The sequence below is a fragment of the Anabrus simplex genome, chromosome 1, assembly GCF_040414725.1.
Source record: "Anabrus simplex isolate iqAnaSimp1 chromosome 1, ASM4041472v1, whole genome shotgun sequence".
NCBI classification, from domain to species: domain Eukaryota; kingdom Metazoa; phylum Arthropoda; class Insecta; order Orthoptera; family Tettigoniidae; genus Anabrus; species Anabrus simplex.
This window is the reverse complement of record NC_090265.1, coordinates 1,271,620,718-1,271,646,048: the sequence shown is the minus strand read 5'-3', so window position 1 is coordinate 1,271,646,048 and position 25,331 is coordinate 1,271,620,718. Positions and strand designations below refer to the sequence as shown.

The 25,331-nt window shown below is 41.2% G+C and overlaps 1 protein-coding gene across 1 annotated transcript in view; it reads left to right on the top strand.

Moving 5' to 3' along the window:
* The first annotated feature begins 923 nt into the window (after window positions 1–923).
* LOC136858689 (A disintegrin and metalloproteinase with thrombospondin motifs 12) overlaps window positions 924–25,331 on the top strand; it is a 477,582-nt gene continuing 453,174 nt past the window's right edge. The window contains exons 1-2 of the mRNA XM_068225727.1: window positions 924–1,220; window positions 9,060–9,161. Coding sequence (XP_068081828.1) covers window positions 9,086–9,161 — 76 coding nt within the window. The 5' untranslated portion in view covers window positions 924–1,220; window positions 9,060–9,085. The remainder of the gene's footprint in view (window positions 1,221–9,059; window positions 9,162–25,331) is intronic.

Here is a 25,331-nt window from a genome sequence, read left to right as displayed (position 1 = left end):
TCTGAAATTTCTGGGCTAGAATCATGGTCTTGTTTCCTTTTCTTCGGGCTACTCCTCAAGTTTGTCTGTTTGACATTATGGCATAACAGTGATGGCACTGCACCAGGTCAGATTCTGTAACAAACATAAAGATTTAATAATCAGGCATTCACTAGTGATACAAGTTATAATGATGGAAAAATGCAATGTTTGTACTTCAAGCAAGTTCATATGCAAAACTAGAAGAAAATATATTATATAGGTACCTACCCTTGGCTTAAGAGATTTTTGTTTCTGAAATCCTTTTCTGAGAAGTGGTCTGAGCACACTACATAGCTTTTATTTAAATGTTCTGGTCCTTTTGTCCTCAGAATTTCATCTAAATCTGCTCTTCTGCTCTTCAGAACCCACTGAGTACACCTAAAAATCTATTAAATGCATAGGTTTAATCATAACAATACTTTAAAGAAAGTATGTTCTCATAAATAGAAAAAAAAAAAAAAACAGACACGTAAAAACATAGGCCTATACTCACAGCACTTTGTTGTTAGGAAATCTGTAAAATGACTTGCGATCACTTTGTCTTCTGTAATTAAAACACCCATACATAGCACAAATAACTCCTCTTCCTGCCATTTCCAAAATCATGATACATAACAAGCACAAAACTATCTGAAATACGAATAAAACACTTCTGGCATGCAGCTGGCAGCTGACAGCAGTAGCAAGAGTAGCTAGTCTCTCAAACCGCTAGATGGCACGCAGAAGCGGTGTCGCCAGTTTCTCGCAGGAGTTTCCACTATTATCATAGATATCTCTTACATGACCCTTGAACAACAGTTTACTACCGGAGAATACCGGAGGGAGCGCTGCACTCGCACTACCGATTACAATCATAGGAGCAACTGCTCCGGTCCCAGCTCTAGCGTGAGGAGATGGGAACATGTGACTGACTGTTACGGTATCGAGGGCATCTGCCCATCAATACCCAGTATTATGTATTTATAATGTGTTATATATGTGTCGTAAGTGTAATAAATGTTGTTATTTAATCAAGTGAGTGATTTACGTTCAAAACATGGTCCAAATACCGAGTCGGATCATTTACACCACGAGGACCTCGAGAAAGCAACGTGGCGTGTAGTATGGACGACTAGTTTCAACAGTCACGTGGAAATAGTTGGAAGTTCACTTTGATGACATCATCTGGCAGTCCCGAGTTCGATGTTTCAGCACCAGAGGTAAACTAAACTGAGAAGACAGGTCATTACTATTCATTTAAGGCTCTCCTTGTTCTTGTCTTACCTCCTCCACCATGGAATCATCAACAAGGTAAAAGCTTCTTAAGTAGAGGTCGCGATTTAAAGCGCAACTTACCCGCTCGGAAACTTTCGTTGAGAATTTCATCGCTCAACAACATTCGAATTCGCATGAAGTTAAACTACGATACGAAGACATGAGTGCATTATTGTCGAAGTTTGATGACGTGCAGTCAAAATTAGAATTAGCAGACGTTGAAAACGAACAAGCTTATGATTAGGCGCGTGCCGAATTCGAAACCAAATACTACAAGGTAAAGGGCGAAATGAGTAAAATAATAGCGAACCTTGAAGAGGAATCACGCTACACGCTAGATTCAGGAAGTACGCAGGTCAGCAGCGTCGCTAGTTTAAAGTTGCCGGCTATTAACATTCCACATTTCGATGGAAAATACGAAAACGGGCTCTCATTCGCGGACAGTTTTCAAGTTATGATCCATAACAACAATAATCTGCCAGGTGTCCAGAAATTTCGCTACTTGGCATCTGTACTCAAGGGCCCAGCCAGCCAATTAATTGAAAATGTACCCATCACAGGGGCGAATTACGAGGTAGCGTGGAATATGTTGAAGGACAGATTTGAGAACAAGAAACTAATAGCAGATACTCATGTTAAAGCAATCTTAACTTTAAAATCAGTCTCCAGTGAAACAGCTACAGAACTGTTAAGGTACTCTAACACTTTTAACAGTCATTTGAATGCGCTCAAGGTCCTAGAACTTAACATTCCACTGCATGAAGTTATTTTGACTCAACTGTATGGATGTTTGTACTAGACGAGACTGGGAATTATCACAGGCAGACACTCGGGTTCCATCACTTGATGACTTGTCATTTGTTGAGCACAAACGGCAAGCTCTGGAGAACTTCCTTAGCTCACAGCACACTGCACCATCACACAGGCAACAAGCTGACAGAAATAAGCCTAAACCTCAAGGGGATACTCAACCACGCTACACTTACACCACTACCAGTCTCATAAAGTGTCCCTGTTGTCATGGTAATCACCCGATATTTAAATGTGAAGGGTTCGCAGCTCTTAGTGTGGAAAATAGACAAAGAAGGGTTAAGGAAATAGACTTATGTTTTAGCTGTTTGCGTACAGAGCATTCTGCCAAACAGTGCAAATCACGTGGCTGTAAATTATGTAGTAGGAAGTATCATACCTCATTATACAATCCATCAGGTGGACAGGGAGGTACAGCCCATCAAACTGCATCCAACTCCTCTCACACATACTGTAATACAAGAGACCCTGTAGGGGTTCTGCTGTCCACTTCCATGGTCTAGGTACTAGATTCTAGGGGGCAAATGCAGGTCCACCAGGCACTTCTTGACAGTGGCAGGCAGGTTAATCTTTGGACTGAAAGTCTAGCACAGCAATTAGATCTTAACAAAATGAAGAATCCCATACCAATCAGCGGCATAAATGATTCCATTTCTCAATCAAAGTACAGTGTTCAGTTATAATTGCAATCCACTGTAAGTAACTTCACTGTGAGTATGACTTGCTCTGTCTTTCCACGTATCACAGGCAACATGCCCAGTAGTTACTACATTCAGCATGAGCATTGGAACTTGCCCACTGACTTGAAGCTCGATGACCCCAAGTTCTTCCAGCCAGGTGACATTGAATTGTTAATAGGTGCAGAATATTTCTTTTCATAACTGAAACCTGGGCGCAGAACTCGATCACCAGGTTATCCTATTCTTCAAGACTGAACTAGGATGGATTATTGCTGGACACTACCATCGTAGGGAAGAGAAACCTCTTACTCTAACTACATGTTTCTTGAAGTCAGAGGACAGGTTAGACACCCAACTACAACGGTTCTGGGAAATAGAAGAGCTTAGGTTACCAGTCAGGACAAGAGAAGAGAGAACCACAGAAAAACACTTTACAGAGAATACTACTAGGGATGCTACAGATAGTTTGCTTACCCCTGAAGCAGAAACCTGAGGTTCTGGGAAACTCCTTCAATCATGCCATGTCAAGACTAACTCAATTAGAATGGCGTTTCAGTAGGCAGCCCTTACTTAAGCACGAGTACTCTAACTTTCTTCACGAGTATGAGGCGATGGGGCATATGGTTAAGGTGGATACATCTACTCAGTCAGGGAATGAAGGTAGAAGCTATTATCTACCCCATCATCCAGTTTTTAAGCTTAGTAGCTCGACTACCTAAACTAGGGTTGCATTTGATGAATCTTCTAAAACTTCTAACAATATTTCATTGAATGATATATTGATGTTTGGAACGACAATACAACAGAATCTTTACTCTATCATTCTAAGATTTAGAATGCATACCTTTGCCTTCACCGCAGATTTTGCTAAAATGTATTGGCACGTCATGGTTCATGCAGATGATAGGAAACTTCAGCGGATTATCTGGAGGGAATCACATAGAGACCCACCCTCTCACTATGAACTGACAACTGTAACGTATGGTACAGCATAAGCACCCTTCCTAGCTACCAGATGCCTGCAGCAACTTGCTGAAGATGAAGAATCGAGGTGCCCCAGAGCAGCACAAGTTGTTTACAGAGATTTTTATGTTGATGATCTATTCAGCGGCTGTGACGATATTGAGGATGCTCTTCAGTTGCAGTCTGAAATTATTAATTTACTAGAGGGTGGAGGATTTCACCTCAGGAAATGGTGTTCAAACCACCCAGCATTACTGGAAGCAGTTTCAGAAGAGGACAGGGAAACCCGGCTGCTTTTAAGTCTTGAAGGCACTAGCGTGAAATCTTTAGGCCTATATGGGATCCAGTTACTGATCATTTTCTCATTTGTGGCAATCTGTATTCAGACAGTCCCTATCATGCTGATACTCATGTAACTAAACAAAAGGTCTTATCTGTTACTGCATCAATATTTGACCTGCTTGGGTTGGTCAGTCCTTTGGTAATTTCTTAAAAGATTTTTATGCAGAAACTTTGGCTAGTCAGTCTGAACTGGGATGACAGACTACCATCTCAACTAGTCAGAGAATGGGAAGAACTTCACTTTAAGCCACAGGTGGTAAGAGAATTTTATATTGAGCGGTTAGTCACATGTAAGGGATCCCCTGTTGATATACAAATTCATGGTTTTTCTGATACTTAAGAACAAGCTTATGGAGCTTGTCTTTATGTACGGTCTGTCAACAAGGGGGGACAGACCTGTGTCAGATTATTATGTTCTAAATCCAGAGCACCGGTGAAGAAACTGACACTACCAAGACTTGAAAACTGTGTGGAGCGCTACTACTTGCCCGACTACTCCACAAGACCCTTCCAGCTTTGTCTCTGCCAGTCAGCAAGCTGTACCTGTGGACGGACTCCACCATTGTCTTAGCCTGGATCACATCTCCTGCTACTCGCTGGAAAACATTTGTGGCCAACCGAGTCTCTTCAGTTCAAGAATACTCTCACAAGGCAGAATGAAGACATGTTCCTACCAGTTGCAATCCCGCAGATTTAATATCCAGAGGTGTTGCTCCAGGACAACTACGAGGTATGAACCTGTGGTGGCACGGACCATCCTGGTTAACTGAGCCCACTGAATCATGGCCAGGCACAATCTCGGCCCATGCAGAAGAGGAAATACCTGAGTCACGAAGCACACTTCCTGTAGTCATGTTGATAGGTACAAATTGGATGAACTTATGCTGAAGTACTCGTCACTGTCCTGACTGACTCGAGTTATTGCATATTGTTGGTGATTTATTTACAATAGTGCCACTCCTCAAGACAAGAAGTCAGGGATATTAAGTGCACAAGAGCTGCAGATGGCCTTGCACTCCTGTATCAAAATTGCCCAAGTGTGTTATGCTCAAGAGATAACCAGTCTCAGCTCTAAATGCTGCATTTCAAGGAAGAGTAAAATTGCAGATTTAAATCCTTTCTTAGATGATAAAGGAATGCTAAGGGTAGGAGGAAGACTAGTACTGACATTTGAAAAGCTATGTACCCTTACTGCACAGATAGAAGCCTGTCTTAATTCTCACCACCTATCTGCCTTATCCAATGACCCCAGTAACCTTAACTTGTAAAGTTCGTAATCATTCCACTCCTCACTTGTAACGGTTGCAAGAGTCTGCAGTGATGTGCTCTTTATCCTCTAGTAACTGGTACATATTTTTGTGAGCAATTAGGTGCTTCACAGTACTCTGTCATTAGCCAGTTCTTTTAATTTCTATTTCCTGCCAGATGTTGAAGGTACTTCATGAATCTCATGGGTGTAGCACAACACTCCATCACTAGGACACATTTGACATGTTTGATACAAGCCTGTTTGTAAGTCAAGTGATGAAGTTATAGACCTTCATTTAGTTTTTAATTTCAACACACTATGACACATTTGACATGTTTGATACAAGCCTGTTTGTAAGTCAAGTGATGAAGTTATAGACCTTCATTTAGTTTTTAATTTCAACACACATAGTCCAAACCTTTTCTCACTACCTGCATATAGATCTCTCTCCGACTTGCGCTGTCCAAAGACAGGAAACCTACGGCATTGTCCTCCCAAAACTTCATTAAAGTATATGATGGGCGGATACAAGTTTCATAAAAAAACAAAAAAAAACAGGACAGATCTAGTCATTCTCTGCTCTCAGGTACACCAATCTCTCAATCACAATATAGTTTCTTTCATCTTCTTAAATTTAAAGCCTACTGAATACAATACTTACCTAAGGTGTTTGCGACTCGTCTTGTAATACAGCAACCTTGAAAGGAAATGATTCTGGATCCACCTTATTCAATACCGATGGGTATTGGTGGCAATACAGAACAGCAAATATGAGATTTATAAACTGCAGATCACCTTGTTCTATCCGACGATGCACTTACCTGTATCATCTAGTACAATTTCCTTATTTACTACTACGTTTTTACCCAGAGTGGGTAACTTCATCCCATCATCACCTCCCTTCTGATTTTCTTAATAAATGTCTGAATTTTCCTTACCACTGAAGCTCATTTACTTACTTGAAAGAAAGGCAAGCTAAAGGAAATTGCAACTTTTTCTAAATCACAAAAAGGAATTACATTCCCTATGAACAACTTTGTTTTAGCACTTGCCATTACCCACCATATGGAGACAATACACTTCCAATAGAATACAATATATTCAATCAACAGCATCAGCAAAAATCTTGCACAAGACAGTTCAACACTCGGTGTACAAAAGCTGACAGCACAGCTAATTGGGCACCATTTCTGCCGGCACATACCTCAGTATTGCCAAGTTGTCCACAGTAGGGATGGGAATTTCTCTTGCTCGAGAGAAATGGCCAAAATCTGGAGAATTTCAGAGGATCTCGAGAGAAAGTGAATAGTGCCACATTCTCTTGAGCACCTTTGCGAATTACAACAAAATGCTGGTGTTAGAATTTCTTGTTCAAAGTGCAGTATTTGGGTTATTTTAAATGATTGCCTTTTTAGTTGATCTGCCTTAGAACACTTCAAATATTTCTTTTGACCTTTTATTTAGGTTCACATGAACACAGCTGCTTATTTACAGAAAGGAATGACATAGAAAAGAACTTAGTTTAGATGGTCTTAAAAAATGAACACAAAAATCAAACGGTTCATTCCTAACCCTCTTAATGGGTTCTTGGATTGTGAAATACTTGAACACTATTTTACATTATGTTTTGCACTCTGAGTACTGTATCACATTCACGCCAGTCCAATGATTAGGCTGAAATAAAGCAACTGATTTTTGCTTGTGGGTTGAGTGTGATGTTGCAGGCCAAACTTCTGTACATGACACAACCTATTGTCCCTCTAAATGCTGCATTTTAAGGAAGAGTAAAATTGCAGATTTACATCCATTCTTAGATGATAAAGGAATGCTAAGGGAAGGAGGAAGACTAGTAAATTCAAAACTACCTTATGACACTAAGCACCAGCTTATCCTTCCTCCCCAGCATGCTCTCACAAACCTTGTTGTGATGGCAGAACACATTAGGCTTTTACATGCAGGTGCTCAGTTAGTAATTGCATCATTAATAGAAAGATTCTGGATTCCCACAGCTAGGGCAGTTTTTCGAAGAGTCATCCACAAGTGCCTGACCTGTTTTAAATTCAAGGTGTCAACAGCTGATGGGACAGCTCCTTGTGACCAGAGTGCAACAGAGTTGCCCATTTCTTAATGTAGGAACTGATTATGCTGGTCCTTTCTTCATCAAGAGGAGAAATGTAAGAAGCAAACAGACAACAAAGAGCTACATTGCATTGTTCATCTGTCTGGCTACCAAGGCTCTTCACCTGGAGGTGGTAAGTGACCTCTCTACTGATGCCTTTATGGCAGCCCTGAAGAGATTCATAGTTCGAGGTGGGAAATGCTCCATCATCTATAGTGATAATGGGACTAACTTCATTGGTGCCAACAGAAGGATGCAGGATCTCCAAAAACTATTCCTTTCAACCAGCTTTTGTGAAGAGATAAGGAATTTATTAGCGATGGAAGGCATCACGTGGCATTTTATACCTCCCAGCTCTCCACACTTTGGCGGAATGTGGGAAGCAGCTGTCAAGTTCATGAAGTACCGCTTGAGAAGAGTTGCGGGTAATGCGCTACTGACATTTGAGGAGCTATGTACTCTTACTGCACAGACAGAAGCCTGTCTTAATTCTCGCCCCCTATCTGCCTTATTCAATGACCCCAGTGACCTTAATTATTTATCACCTGCTCACTTCCTAATTGGTGCCCCCTTACAACCATTCCTCAGCCTGACATTACTGACCTGCCCATCAACAGATTGTCTCGTTGGCAGCGTATCCAGGCAATGCAGCAGCAGTTGTGGAAGGGGTGGTCTGCCGATTACCTGAACTCGCTGCAGTAGAGGAAGAAATGGACCTGTCCCAAGGAGAACCTAGCTACTGAAACAGGTGTTCTTCTGAAGGAGGACAACCTTCCTCATCTCTGTTGGAACTTGGCTGTGGTGGAGACTGTTCACCCTGGGACAGATGGCCTTGCACGAGTGGCTACCATCAGAACAACCAGTGGTCTTTTAAAACGACCTGTTAAGAAGTTAATTCCATTACCTACTGAACACTAAACAGGATCATTATGACTAAAACATATGTTTCATGTGAATATTTGTTTCCTTTGTTCATTTTAGAGTGTAATTATGGTGTTGTGTGTGTGATTTGAACTGAGAACTCTATAGTGTGAATTTCTTAATTTCATACTGCATAATGGATGAGGACACAGTCAAACTACTTAGTAACTTCTGTTAAGAGTGTAAATATTTTGTTGTTTGTGTTTCTGTTTTGCTTATGTTTATATGTATATTTTGTTGAATGTTCAATTCATTTTGGTTACTGAACATGAACTATGTCAGTGCCTGTGTGATGCTTGAATTGAATTGAACTCTCATTAGGGCATATCAGGCAATTTAATTTTGGTTGAATCGTGGTTATTCAACGGTGGGGAGCATGTTCTGGCCTAGCTATGGCTAGACCACCTAGTTGCTCGCTACCACATTAGGACAGATAGCAGCACCCTTCAGTGTATATTTATTTTGAAGGGCCCCCAGCCAGAAGTGGTGTGGATGGAAGGGGGATGAGAGCTTGGGTGCCTCGAGGGTGAGGAGACGGGGACATGTGACTGACTGTTATCGAGGGTATCTGCCCATCAATACCCAGTATTATGTATTTATAATGTGTTATACATGTGTCGTAAGTGTAATAAATTTATTTAATCAAGTGAGTGATTTACGTTCAAAACAGACTGATCATCATGTGTTGTGTGGCCCATAGCCCTGCGTTGAAACCTAGCCATCGGCATGCAACTGTTGTGTGAGATGACCGACTTGCGAGCACAAGTGGAAGGCCTGTCAATAAGGAGTAGAGAGCCTTCAGGTACGTAAAGACTGTCCAGCCGGAGTCCCACTGTGAGATACTTGTAAATAGACAGCAATTAGTGAGTGTGGCCATTCATGGTTGAATAGAATTATGTATATACTAGCTGATGTATCCGTGCTTTGCTACAGAATTCTACATTGTATACAGAATTCTAGGTTAGGTAGTGTACACGTTGTGAGCAAGATTGTATGAAATTGTATAAATCTTAATGTTACTCTATAAACATGACGGGGAAGTCACCAAACATCTTTTCTCATATGAAGACTGGGTTAGGAAATTTTCGCTGTAATGGTAGACACTCGCTCTCCATCTGCTTTTTTACTCCCTCAAAAATACTGTCTTAGTGGTTTTTCCAACTGAAATGAACATACATTATAATGATGTCAGTAGGAATGGTGCGATTAAAAGCAATACTTTCATATGAAATACTCGATTAAATGAAAAACTACACATTTTATCACTTTTAACGTATAGGACTAAGCTGTCGATCTAACAGTCCAAAGTTCCAGAGCTGGAATGACCAAACCGCAGACTGCCGTGAGCCGTGAACACTCATCATCCATTTTCGGCGGGGAGGGAGTCGAATAGTGGAGACTCCCAGGGCAAAAACTATGCCCTTTTACTACTCTGTTTCCTAGGAGTACCCGATGAGTCGGATAGTATCAATTCGCTACACTGGCGGCGGAAAAATCTATCTGACTTGGAGGCAAATTTTCCCTCAAGCCAGAGGAGAAACCCCCTCTTCACTGTTAATTTGGAATTAAATGAATGTAGAATTTAATAAAAATGAAGAGGAAGAAGCTTTTCTTAAGAAACGGCTTTTTTCAGGATCGAATTTTGAGTTATTTAGTGAATTGTGGTGCTATAATTTGGAATAGCCATAATTGTTATTCTAGACCAGGGCTGCTACAACTCTACTAAGTGTGCCTCTGCCTTAAGTATGCCCACTGTTCATTCAAAACAGCGTCCGACTCGGCTGAACGGTCAGCGTACTGGCCTTCGGTTCAGAGGGTCCCAGGTTCGATTCCCACCCGGATCGGGGATTTTAATCGTGTCTGATTAATTCTTCTGGCTCAGAGAGTGGGTGTTTATCCCAACACTTTCATCTTCATATAACATACTACACTACCAACCACCACAGAAAACATGCAATAGTGATTACATCCCTCCATATAGGGTTGGCATCAGGAAGAACATCCGGCCGTAAAACAGGGCCAGATTATCATGTGCGACATCGTTTGCACCTGCGACCCCAGAGGTGTGGGGAAAAAGCGGTAGAAGAATATTTAAAATTTCTTAACCATTTCATATGCACAGGATGAGATGGGTATCTCCCTATGGTAATGAAATAGACAATACTGCCAGCAACTCTACGCCGAGTGTCGGGTATTTGAAGGAATATCCTTGAAGGTAGTTTCTTTATGTCGCATTGACACAGATAGATCTTATAGCGACAATGGGACAGGAAAAGCATAGGAATGGGAAGGAATCGGCCGTGGCCTTCATTAAGGTACAGCCTCAGCATTTGCCTGGTGTGAAAATGGGGAACCAGGGAAAATCATTTTCAGGGCTGCCAACAGTGGGGTTCGAATCCACTCTCTCCCGGATGCGCGCTCCTAACCGCACAGCCAACTCGCCCAGTATATCCATGAAGGCAAGAGATCGATGTAAGTGCCAGTACCATCGGCTGGTGTGACACCAGGGCAAGTATGAAAGGGAATGCCGCTACCGATATAGAGAAGTGCAACAGCCATAGCCGGCTGTTAACACTAGGACAATTTACTGTACAAATACACTTAAATAAAAAAAACGAGATTCTAACTTACCACATGAAGTAATGAATATCCTGTTCAGGTGTGATCTCAGTGCAGTATAGTAGTCCTCTAATAACTGTCACGTTCAGAGTTTGAATTGCTACAACTGTCGCTACCAACAGGTATGAGGAGTTATTCAAGCTATCCATTCCTCTTCCAGCACTCAAGTCTCAACTTGTAAAGTTCATACTCATTCCATTCCTCACTTGTAACGGTTGCAAGAGTGTGCGGTGATGCGCTCTTTATCCTCCGGTAACTGGTACATATTTTTGTGAGCAATTAGGTGCTTCACAGTACTCTATCTGTCATTAGCCAGTTCTTTCAATTTGTATTTCCTGCCAGATGTTGAAGGTACTTCATTAATCTCCTGGGTGTAGTACAACACATTGTCCATCACTATGACACATCTGACATGTTTGGTACAAGCTGTTTTTAAGTCGAAGTTATAGACCTTCATTTAGTTTTTAATTTCAACACACACAATCCAAACCTTTTCTCACTACCTGCATATAGATCTCTCTCCGACCTGCGCTGTCCAAAGACAGAAAACCTACGGCATTGTCCTCCCAAAACATTAAAGTATATGATGGGCGGATACAAGTTTCATAAAAAACTTAAATTTAAAGCCTACTGAATACAATACTTACCTAAGGTGTTTGCGACTCGTCTTGTAATACAGCAACCTTGAAAGGAAATGATTCTGGATCCACCTTATTCCATACCAATGGGTATTGGTGGCAATACAGAACAGCAAATATGAGATTTATAAACTGCAGATCACCTTGTTCTATCCGACGATGCACTTACCTGTATCATCTAGTACAATTTCCTTATTTACTACTACGTTTTTACCCAGAGTGGATAACTTCATCCCATCATCACCTCCCTTCTGATTTTCTTAATAAATGTCTGAATTTTCCTTACCACTGAAGCTCATTTACTTGCTTGAAAGAAAGGCAAGCTAAAGGAAATTGCACCCTTTTCCGAATTACAAAAAGGAATTTCATTCCCTATGAACAACTCCCATAAAATCGAAAGATATAGTTGGAATGATAAAATAGGTACAGCAATAGATTACATTCTGACAGATCAAAATGTATGGAAAAATGTCAATGATGTCAAGGTCATTCCAAGTGAAGACCTTGGTGGAAACCATAGACTGTTGGTTGCAGTTATTGCAGAGAAAATACCTCCCAAAGTCTAGCAAAAGAGTACCAAAAATAAAAACTTGGCGACTGACCGAGCCAAGTGTAAAGGAAAAATTCAGGGAAGGTGTCCGCAGGTTGTTGCCAAGAGAAGAACTGAAATTGTTAGATGAAGACTGGGATACTCTAAAGAAGGTTGTGGTTGGTACAGCAGAAAAAGTATGTGGATGACAGAGTCAAATAAGAAAACCTAAAAAAACTGCCTGGTGGAATGATGATATTAAAAAGGCTATCAACGACAGAAACCGTGCAAGAAGATCATTATATCAAACAAGAACGCGGGGAGATCAACACGAAATAGAAGAGAAGCTGTCACTTTACAGAAAGAAAAAATTACACATCAAACGGTTGTAGCTGAAAAGCAGAAATGCATGGAAAATCTGGCTACCAAAATAACACAGGATGGAAATAAAAAACTGTTATACAGTATTGTTAAGAATAGAAGAACTCAAAATGAATCTATCCAATCTGTAGAACTTCCTAATGGTGAGGCGGCTAGGGATAAGACCAAAATATTACAGGAGTTCCAAAGGGACTTTGAAATTTTGCTGAACTGTTATGAAAATGTCACCCCATTACACGACGAACCTTATGATTTTGGCAGCGCAAATACCACTAATCTGACATGGTTGGAAGTAGAGACAGCAATATCTAAGCTGAAAAACAACACATCAACTGGATCAGTTGAATTAAGTGTTGAGATGATCAAAGCACTAGGAGAGGTAGGACAACAGTGGATGTACAGGGTACTAAATAGAATCTGGAAAGAGAATGTAATACCCAATGAGTGGAAGCAAGGAGTCATCATCTCATTGTTGAAAAAAGGTGATAGAAAGAAATGTACCAACTACAGAGGTATAACTCTGCTGTCACATGGCCTCAAAATCTACGAATCCATCCTTGAGAGCAGGATTAGAAAATATGTTGAACCTACACTTGGGGAGGTACAACATGGATTCAGACCTCATAGATCAACTATAGACCTCATTTTTGCCATCAGAATGCTCTATGAGAAGTATTGGGAGAAAGGTAAAACACTTATAACTGTTTTTCTGGACATTGAGAAAGCAAATGACCATGTACCATGCAGACATATATGGGAATGTTTGAGACATAAGAAAGTTCCCGATGACATCATAGCACGAGTACAACGATTATATGATGAAACCAAGTGTTGTGTCCAGGTCCAGGATGGAAGGTCAGGTTGGTTTGAAACCAAGAGTGGAGTCCAGCAAGGAAGTTGTCTTTCACCACTTCTCTTCATAATCATAATGGATGAAGTTTTAAAAGCGGTTAAGAGAAAGGATCCAACAACTAATGCCCTGGTTTTTGCTGTTTTTGCTGATGATGTAATGGTATGGGGTGAGACAGAAGCAGAAGTACAAACTAGACTAGATCTCTGGCATGAAGCTTTTCAACCTTTGGTCTCAAAATCAGCAAAACGAAGACAGTTGGCTTAGCGATGAGTAGAAACTCTCCAACTGTTCATCTATGATGAGGAGATGAATATTGTAGACAACTTCCAGTATTTAGGTAGTGTTCTGTCATCAGACAATACCATACATCAAGAAATTAGTAACAGAATACAGAAAGCTTCCAAATTCTATCACGCTGTACGTCAAATACTTTGGGATGAACCATTTCCATTAGTTTCCAAGATCAGCTTGTACAAAATATATCTAGTACCTATACTGACGTAGGGCCTGGAAGCAGCAACACTTACTGGACCATAAAAGAGTCGTCTTCAGGCAACAGAAATGAAGTTTCTCCGTTTTTGTCTACAAAAAACAAAAATGGATAAAATAAGGAATGTAGATATCCAACAGCTTGGATTGGAAAGAAGCTTGTTGGAGACTCTAGAAGTGAAGAGGTTGCAATGGTGTGGTCACATGAAAAGAATGAACCCTCACAGGACTCCTCGAACATACTTTGACCACAATGTTCCTGGGAACAGACCAAGAGGAAGACCTTGTGATATTTGGGAAAAACAGATAATGAAGGACCTTGAAATTAGAGATGCGAACTGGTGTCGCATATATGAGCAGCATCTGTGGATGGATAGAACAAACTGGAGGAGGCTCGTACACAACTGCACCCGGCTTGCTAGAGCGAAGAAATGATGATGAACAACTTTGTTTTAGCACTTGCCATTACCCACCATATGGAGACAATACACTTCCAATAGAATACAATATATTCAATCAACAGCATCAGCAAAAATCTTGCACAAGATAGTTCAACACTCGGTTTACAAAAGCCGACAGCACAGCTAATTAGGCACCATTCCTGCCGGCACATACCTCAGTATTGCCAAGTTGTCCACAGTAGGGATGGGAATTTCTCTTGCTCGAGAGAAATGGCCAAAATCTGGAGAATTTCAAAGGATCTTGAGAGAAAGTGAATAGTGCCACATTCTCTTGAGCGCCTTTGCGAATTACAACAAAATGCTGGTGTTAGAATTTCTTGTTCAAAGTGCAGTATTCGGGTTATTTTAAATGACTGCCTTTTTAGTTGATCTGCCTTGGAACACTTCGAATATTTCTTTTGACCTTCTATATAAGTCATATGATCACAGCTGCTTATTTACAGAAAGGAATGACATAGAAAAGACTTAGTTTAGATGGTCTTAAAAGATGAACACAAAAATCAAACGGTTCATTCCTAACCCTCCTAATGGGTTCTTGGGTTGTGAAATACTTGAACACTATTTTACATTATGTTATGCACTCTGAGTACTGTATCACATTCATGCCAGTCCAATGATTAGGCTGAATTAAAGCAACTGATTTTTGCTTGTGGGTTGAGTGTGATGTTGCAAACTTACTTATAGCTTGTTCGTGTATCATTTCCTGTGAACAGAAGGCCAAACTTCTGTACATGACACAACCTATTGTCCCTTTGGGCAAGATGTCAAAGCCTGTTGTTCTCAGCGTGTCCACGTAACTGTTGTAAGAAGCGTGCTTATGTTCGAGAGTCCAATGAGGCATGCTTTTGTGAGAAAAGCATTGAGAAGTTCTTGCGATTCTTGAGAGATGCCCTGTTGTTTCCCCTTCCGTAGTGCGCAGTGACAAAGCATGGAACTAGAGCTATTCAATACTGGCTTAAGGGAAACGTCTCCCAGGAGAGCTGGGTGAGCACTGACCTTTGTTCACTGTTTGACAATCTTCACGTTTATTGGCTTGTGACGGGACACTCCCCTGTGCAGATTAGAAAGCTATTGGTCTTGGATGAATAGGGCTAGAAGTGCAGGTGAGTTATCGAAAGTTTGCATTTTGCAAACGTTTCACTTGGAGTTCACCAAGGTCTAGATGTGCCTCAGATGTGCTATTGGTGACTGGATCCAGCATTTGGAATATCAAGACTTTTAGTTCATGCTGGAGAGTAACAGCTGTTTCATGAGAAGGTAGACATTTGTGGCATCCCCAGAACATATTAGCAATATTAAGACCATTTCAACACAACACACCACAAAGGCCACATTCCTCTAAAGCAGGAGTTTCCAAATGGCAGTCCGCGAAGCCATTTTTGCGGCCCACGAGATCACTGTAAGAAATAACGTGAAGAAAAGTCACAAAAATATTTATTAGCTCGTTCAATAACGTATTAATTTTTATACACCTTATAGTCCTAAGTCAGAACTAATTGTTCTTTAATACTAGTTCCTCTTTTCAAATATTCACTTCTTCTCGACAGATTATTTTTTATTTTAAAACTAATAATGTTATTATTAATGCGTCCCACTGACTACTTTTGATGGTTTTCAGAGATGCCGAGGTGTCGAAATTTTGTCCCACAGGAGTTCTTTTATGTGCCAGTAAATCTACCGACACGAGGCTGACGTATTTGAGCACCTTCAAATACCATCGGACTGAGCCAGAATCGAACCTGCCAAGAAGGCCAGTGCCTCAACCTTCGGAGCCACTCAGCCTGGCTCCAAATTTCACTCTTTTATGCAATTTTAAAACAATGTTTTAAGCAATTAAAATGATGAAACCCTCATTTCAACTGAACTATGCATATTATTTCATAATGGTGCTTCTGTACTATTTGCAGAATTTTACAAAAATTGGCCTATTCAAGTGCGGCCCGTGAACATGACTAAAGTTTAAAAAATGGCCCTCGAGCCCTTACAAATTGGAAACCCCTGCTCTAAAGGAATATGATAGTGTTGATCACCAGCAATATCAGTGCAGAAGTATGAAAAATCACAGATGTTGATCTGAAAAGCAAAGAGGCTTTGGCTAGGACTGAGAAAGGAGAATACCCCATACTGTTTGTGATTTAGACAATAACACTCTTTCAATTCATCTTTATTACCATAAATTTGAAACATATAAAAGAAACAGAAGAGAAATTCTACTGATGACATCACTAAAATACAAAATGAACTAAGATTAGCACAAACTTGCATAATCTCATGTCAAAGAACAACCAAGAACTTACAAGTTAATTGCAGAAAGCATAACACATCATGTTCCATAAGCTGTGAAAATTCTTCTTTCTTGAGAAAACCACTTTTCATTACAAAAATTAACATGCATTGCTTGGAATTTAAATCATGACCTCCTTGGTGACAAACCAACAGTAATGTTATCCAGATACCATGCCCCACTAAAAAAGAAATTGTAAATAGATTCACACAAAATACTATTCCTCATTCAATTCTGAAGAGTTTGAAAGAAATACCCTACATAATTACATAATCCAGTGTTTTAACCCATTGGCTCAGTGGGATGTCAGTGCGACGTAAAGCGAAAAAGGATAAGAAATGGGATTTACCTTACCCACTTAAGGATAGTGCTGCACCTGGTGGAATTATTAAGAACTGCACGGAGAACGAACATTCTAACACTACACAATGTACACATCTATGGACCTGTGACAACAGTAAGTGTAGTCTGCATGGTAATGACAATGTCTGAATTTACTCATATGGTGCGACAAGATGCCGAAGGTAGGTCTATTGTGTATATTATGAAGGCGTGATTAATTCTGAATATTGTGGTGTGTAATTTATGGATTTTACCACGAAATGTAAACTGCAATATGCGTTTCACTTAGTGGGATGTATTTTACCCAGTGAATTGTAGGTGTCATGAGGTTGGTGTTTACCAGACCACATCGTGCACATTTCTTGGGTGTTTTTCTTTATTACTATAGTGTCTTATTTTTGAATGAATATTTATGTTGGAAAATGTCTAAATGTACTTATAAAAATACAGTACCCACATACCCTCTTACTTTGCCATATTTACTAACACATTTTGCGAAGCTAATACTATTTCAGTATTGTTCACGTGTGAGAATCATTCATAATATTTATAACAGATATTTACAAATTCATTAATATGCATTTTCACATATGCATAAATACACACCATTACGACCATTTGTGGAAAACAACGTAGGTGAACTGTGCTCCCTAAGATAATTGTATGTGTAATGTTATATGCACACACAGTTTTTTCATACCTCTAATACATACCTTTTATTCTAGTTTTTGATTGAGAATGACATAAATGAAGTATTACATGGACTGCCTGAGGATGAAGGGGATTCGGAAGCTGAGGCTAATGAGGGTGCAGCAGAAGAGCTAGAAGTGCTTGATATATCTGCTACGTCCAGTGCCACAACACCTGCCCCTTCCTTTACTGGTTATGAACTTTCAGATGAAGAGAGAAATTTTGATTCTGCAAATCTCGAGCAGCTAAATCTTCCTATGGAAGATGCCGTTTCTGTGGGTGAATCAGTGGCCGGGAATCTAGCATTCTGATGACGATGGTGGTGGTTGTTTAAAGGGGCCTAACATCTAGGTCATTGGCCCCTAATGGTACAAAATGAAATGACAAATTTAAAGCCCAAAAACATCCGCTGATCACAATTCAAAACGTGAGGATGAAGAATGAATGGATGGATATGAATTTTGGTGACCGATTCAATCAACCGAAGGAAAGTTATCAAGTCAGAAGGCGAGGCACAGGTTGTTTTACTTCCTACTTGATTTAGCCATTGTGAATTCTTTCCAACACTCTGAAATCACAAGCAAGCTGATCAACTTGGTTTTCGCGTTCGCCTAGCTCGACAATTGATTGATGGGTACTCATCCCGTAAACGTAGAGGGCCTCAGCAGTTCCAAAGAAGTAAATGTGGAGTAGTGGGAATTCCAGATGAAGTTCGAATGCAGTATTTAGGGAAACCTATGCTACAGGAAATCAGCTCAAAACGACGATGCCGAAACTGCAGCACAAGTTGCTTGAAAAGCGTAAGAAGGTCATCTGCTCTTCTTGTCAAGTTCCATTGTATGGTACCCCATGTTTTGGACAGTGAGTGTATTTTATTTATGCACCTACATTATTGCTTTCCCATACTATGCAAATATGTTTGTAGAATGACAAGTAAGCATAATATGTCTCATTTTCATGCTTTTATTTTGCAAAGTATTCTTTGTCTAACCCATGTAAATAAATGATGACTAAATAATGGAGTAATTACCTTTGAGTAGCTGTGTATCGTTTCTGCCTACTTCAACATAATTTCTCCTTCTATCCTAGGTACGGTTCCGAGAGACAATTGGGAACACTAGGTCCCACTTCAAGTTTTGCAAAATTGGTACATGATAGGAAAAAAAAAGTGTCACTTTCCATTTTAGAACACCCTACTGCACTACTACACAAAGGGTTCTCAAATTTTCGTATTAGAATTATTTTGGTCATGAAAGGGTTAAAATACTCTGGCAACGGTACATAACAGCCTACACAAAATTCCAAAAAATTTATAGTGATGCTATAATTTAAAAAAAAGTCTAAACACTCATTATTAGTAAAGTTTAATAATACTCCTTACATTTAATTCATTTTACTACTGATTAATGGAAAATTATGTCTTGGTACTTCCGGTCAGAGAGGGAAGAAGAAGCAACTTAAAGTGACGATAACAGACTGCTGGGGCTTGTGGCACCATACCTGCCTTGTTCATGGAATTCTGCAAAATGTTTGAGCTGCCTACGAACAGCAGTTACAGCACAGTTGTTACGACCCCTATACATGGATCTGCAAACATTCTGAGATCTCAATGGCTTCCGGAAGATGATTGATCACTTTATATAAACACTGGGGTCGAGAGTATGAATATTGATAACAGAGAAACTAACGCACCCAAATTTGCCCGCAACAACGGATGAATCAGTGAAAGGGTTCTTATTGTAACCGAGGATATTGCACACATTAATATAGGAATTTTTGATGGGCATAATATACAGTCATTACTTCTACTGTACTGCAGCGGCAGCGGTCGGATGTGTATAAGAGTCTGACATTTCACTTTCGTCCGCGCTCTAAATTCCTTGATAATGTTATTTGCTTTACGTCCCACTAACTACTTTTGTGGTTTTTGGAGAAGCTGAGGTGCCAGAATTTTGTCCCGCAGGAGTTCTATGTGCCAGTAAATCTACCGACACAAGGCGGACGTATTTGAGCACCTTCAATTGCATTGTTCTTATGGCATCATTTTCGGGACTTGAATTTTCTTCCGTTAAATGTGGGTTTACGTTAAGGAGTTGATTGGTGGGAAACTTAGGAATGGAACTCTTAAGAAACAGATTCTAAAAGAGATTAGGAGTGGTGCTCCAAGTGAGCACATACATGCTATTGATGTGGTGGACATGTATAATGTCATTAGAGATTATATTGACAGTGATAGAGCACATCCAAATTACTTCGTTAGTTTGGGCATGTGGGTAAGCCAGCAACAGGTTTTGAGTTCTGACTGTCTCATCATTTGTTATAAGAAACAAGGGGAAGAGGATGGGACCGGTGAACTTAACACTGAAGACTTCATGGTTGTGATTATGACACCATACCAGAAGACGATGCTCTCTGTTGTAACCAAGGTTGAAGTTTACAAAACACAACTTTTATTGCTTCACTTTATGATATTTACACAAATAACTGAAATTTATTTTGAAGCAAAAAAGGAATATTGAATCTTGAGAAAAGTCTGTCTTTATACAATATGTACAGGTTTACAGTCTTTATGTACACTTCTATCTTGAAAAGATAGTCTTTGTGAATTGACACGTTGATAGTCGAGAACTATCTGGCACACTAACATGAATGTCTTTGAGAGTCCTTGTTTGTTGAAGTGCCTGCATTCCTAAAAAGCAAGTTCAATTGATTGAAGAAATTCCACCTAGCGAAACTAAGGGAGCTTGCATAAATTAGGGAATGAAAATGGCTTGTAAAAGAATTACGGAACATAGGCAGCGGAAACAGGAAAGGGAGCGGTGACCAGAGGTGAAACCTCGTACTGCCAGAAATTCAGTCCACCTGGTCGAAGCACATTTTCAAGAGGAGTAGCCTCCGTGCTCGACGTAGGGTGTATTCTGGAGCTGGACACCGGGGAAGTGGGCAATTGAGCAGGCAGGGAGCTCCTATTTATAGTACACTCGATGGTCAGGCACGCGCACTGAGGGCTGCGCGTCGAAGCTAGCAGAATGATACACAGGCGCGCGTGCAGCTGGCAGGCGGAGCGAGACGGGAGCGCCGGACATACAACACCCTCCCCTCCTAAATACGCCGGTACGGCGTGAAACGGCGGCGGCGCTGGCGGCGACTGCGATGCTGGGGCGGAGCTGCTGAGTTCTCTGTTGTATTGTCCGGAGCTGGAACTGGGCGGAGTGGCGCTGTCTCGTCCTGAAAGGAACCCATTGTTATTAAATGATCTAAAGCTCGTTCAGCAATAGATTTATCTGGTTTAGCAATAGCATCAATAGCTGGACAGGGGCGGTAGCGCAGACGTATCTGATCTTGATGGCGGCAGATACGTTTCTCCGTAGTCTGTATCTCATATAGACGATGACCCAAAGATCTGCAGATGACTCCAGGTATCCAGAGTGGGTTGGATTTGAATGTCCTGGTGTAGACCTTGTCGTTGAGGGAGAACTTCGTTGGTGATGTCTTATGCTGGGCCGGAAGAGGCTGTAACAGAGAAAGTAAAGTTCTGTGAGGTCGTCCATGGAGCTTCTGTGCAGGAGTGATATTATCAGCGCCAGGTAGAGTTCTGTAGTTGTTTAAGAGTTGGAGCAAGGCTTGGTCTTTAGTTAAGCCTGAAGAGACAGCTTTCTTCATACTTCTTTTAAATGTTTGGACGAAGCGTTCAGCTTCACCATTAGATTGAGGGTGAAAAGGTGGTGCTAGGATATGACGAATGCCATTATGTGTACAAAAGTTCTGAAAAGCAGTAGCTGTAAATTGAGGTCCGTTGTCTGAAATGAGTACTTGCGGTAAACCTTCTGTAGTAAAGATTTTCTGAAGAGCACGAATGGTAGCTTCGGTTGTAGTAGTCGAATGCATATCCACAACATATGGAAAGTTTGACAATGAATCGATGACTATTAACCACATGGAATTGAGGAAAGGACCTGCGAAATCGATGTGAACTCGTTCCCATGGAGTAGTAGCAGGAGGCCATGAAGCAAGATCAGAAGACGGGGCGTTCTGATTCGTTTGACATTGCTCACAATGACGTATTAGCTTTTCGATGGCGGCATCAATACCGGGCCAGTAGCAGTGTTGACGGGCGAGTTGCTTTGTTCTGGAGATACCCCAATGGCTTTGGTGTAATAATTCGAGAACTTGTTTCTGTAGGCTAAGTGGGATAACCACTCGGAAGATGGTGCCTGCTTCTAGTAATACAACTCCGGCACGAGTCGTGAGACGATGCTGCATACGATGATAAGGTGCCAGGTGGGCAGGAAGTGTGCTCTGAAGAGGCCAACCGTTGCGGATGTAAGTACGTACAGTAGCAAGTGTACTGTCCTTATCCGTAGCTTTAGCTATGCAGGTAGCATCAATAGGAAAACTGGATACAGTATCTTCAAGTTCTATGTCCAACTGAAGACATTCAGATTCTTGAGAATCGAAGGCAGTATCAGGACCAACGGGTAAGCGGGAGAGGGCATCAGCATTACAATGCTGGGATGTGGCTCGATATACTATCTGATAGGAATAATCAGAAAGGAACATGGACCATCTTTGAAGCTTTCTGAGGGAATTCTCTGGGATCTTATTACCAGGATGGAATAAGTGTACGAGAGGCTTATGATCGGTAATGATCAGGAAATGGTTGCCATAGAGATATTCATTGAAACGGCGAATACCAAAGATGATGGCTAAAGCTTCTTTCTCTATCTGTGAGTATCGACGTTGATGGTCATTAAGTGTTTTCGAAGCGAAGGCGATGGGGCGTTCTTGTCCATGACGATCCTTCTGGGAGAGAACGGCACCGACACCGTAGTCTGAAGCGTCAGTAGCTAGCGTGATGATCTTGTCGGGCTGAAAATGAGTAAGTTGTATAGCTTGAATTAAGGCGTTGTTGATTGTTTTCCATGCCTGTTGGCATTGCGGAGTCCACTGAAACTTAGCACCTTTTTTACGTAGAGCGTTTAAGGGAGCTGCCACTGTAGCGAAGCGTGGAATGAACTTATTATAATAGTTCGCTTTGCCTATGAAGGACTGAAGCTGCTTGAGGTTCTGAGGTGCTGGCATGTTTACTATCGCTGAGACATTCTGTGTACTAGGACGAATTCCATTCTTATCAAGTATATGTCCTAGGTAGTGAACTTGAGGTTGAAAGAAGGTACATTTAGCGAGATTCGCTCGTAGGCCATTGTCTTTCAATTTCTGGAGAAGGAGGCGTAGATTGGTTAGATGTTCCTGATGATCTTTTCCAGTAACAATAATATCATCCAGGTAGTTAGCACAACCGGGAATGGAGGCGGTGAGTTGAGCCAAATAGCGCTGAAAAATAGCCGCGGAGGATGAAACACCGAATGGGAGCCGCTGGAGCTGTAGCAGTCCGAGAGGAGTGTTGAGTGTGAGAAATTTCTTAGATTCTTCATCTAAAAGTAGCTGGAGATATGCTTCTTTAAGATCAACTCGAGAGAAGAATTGTCACCAGAGAGACGACGGAATAAGTCTTCTGGACGTGGAATAGGAAAGATATCTGTGTCGAGTTGTGCGTTGACTGTAGATCGAAAATCGCCACAAAGTCGAACATTACCATCAGGTTTCTTGATTACCACGAGTGGAGTAGCCCATTGACTAGAAGTAACTGGTACAACAATTCCAGTTTGTATCCATCGTTCTAATTCTTTCGTGACCTGGTCTTGAAGTGCTAGGGGTACTGGACGTGATTTGAGGAAGCGAGGCTTAGCTCCGGATTTCAGCTGTATGTGAGCTGTATAGTCTTTTGCTGTGCCGAGCTGAGAGTCGAAGACTTCAGGAAACTGCGCTAGGAGAGCGGTAACATCAGAAGTAGGATGCAATGTAGATACGACGTTAATGTTGTCATGTATCTGGAAACCAAATAAGTTAAATAGATCCATGCCCATAATGTTTGATGCAGTGTAGTTGTTAACTACGAGAAGAGGAATGGCTTTCTGAATTCCTTTATAACTAGCCTGAAGCTTAATTTGACCTTTGATGTCAATTTTCTTCTTGTTAAATGTCACGAGCTGGATGTCAGCTGGAGAGCATGAAGGTGAACCTAAGTCGTGGTAGGTAGTCAGGTTAATAATAGAGACAGGTGATCCAGTATCTAATTGAAAATCGACAGATCGATCAGAGAATGAGAGAGGAATGATGATTTTGTGAGAATCCTTTGTGGGAAGAATAAGATTGATTTGATCAACTTCCATGTCTTGGCGGGGCTGTATATGCTTCCGGCGTGCTGCAGTAGTCTTAGCAGGGCGGAGCGAACTTTGACAGACAGTCTTAATGTGTCCAAGTTTATTACATCGTTCACAAGTAGCTTTGAAAAAACGACAGTCACGACGTTCATGATGCTTGAAACAACCTCGGCAGGAAGGCAGGAGTTTCGAGGTGTTTTTAGAATTGGGCTTCCGTGTAGCATTACGAGAGGGAACCTGGCGAGAATGCTTGGTGGAGAGCGCCTTATCCGTACGGTGCACTGTAGCAGAGGACTTGCGGGCCTGAGGCGAGACTTGTGCAACTGCGTGTGGAGAAGCTATGGCTGCGGCAGTCTTGGTAGTAAGCTCATAAACCGTAGCAATACGCTGGACGTCTTCTAAAGAAGGGTTACTCTGCTTGACAGCGTCAAAACGTATTTTGTCTTCAGGAGTATGTAAAAGTATCATGTCCCGAATGAGAGAATCAGTGTAGGATGAACCACAACCGTCCTTGGAGCAGATGAACTGGCAGGGTTTAGCTAGACCACGCAATTCAGTTATCCATTCAGTATGTGTCTGATGGGGTTGCTTTCTGCTCTGAAAAAATTTATAGCGAGCAGCCACTATGTGAGGAGCTTGGGCATAGTGTTCCGTGAGACGGGCCAAGAGCTGCGTGAAGGGTACCTCAGATAAGTGTTCTTCCGGACTTAATTTACGTAGTAATTCACACGTAGCATTGCCAACCGAACTAAGAAATAGTGCGCGGCGGCGTTGATCATCTGTGACAGAATGGCAGATGAAATGCTGTTGTAAACGGGCTAAATAAACTGACCATTCTTCCTTAGCCGGATCAAAAGCAGGGAACGGAGGAATAGCTGATGGCTGTGTAGAGACAGAAATAGCTTGAATAGCCTGAAGTAATGCTGCCTGTTGTTGTTGCATAAACTGTTGTTGTTGCTGCTGTAAGGCTTGGAAGACCGTAGCGAGTTGTTCCGCAGTAGCCATTGCGAGATGCGTGCAAGAAAGAGTAAGGTAAGCTGTGTGTCAGAACTGGTTGGAGTGTCGTTGTTGTTTAGCACTTCGCCGTAGAGTTGACAACTGGGCCTGTTGAATTGTAGTGTCGTGTGTACCTCGTTGCTATAGAGTTGGCGATTGGGGCTGATGACGTGTAGTTTGTTGCTTTTGACCTCGTCGCTATAGAGTTGGCAACTGGTGTCGAAGAATGGTAGTGGTGTGCTGTTTTACCTCGTCGCCATAGAGTTGTGTTGTAACCAAGGTTGAAGTTTACAAAACACAACTTTTATTGCTTCACTTTATGATATTTACACAAATAACTGAAATTTATTTTGAAGCAAAAAAGGAATATTGAATCTTGAGAAAAGTCTGTCTTTATACAATATGTACAGGTTTACAGTCTTTATGTACACTTCTATCTTGAAAAGATAGTCTTTGTGAATTGACA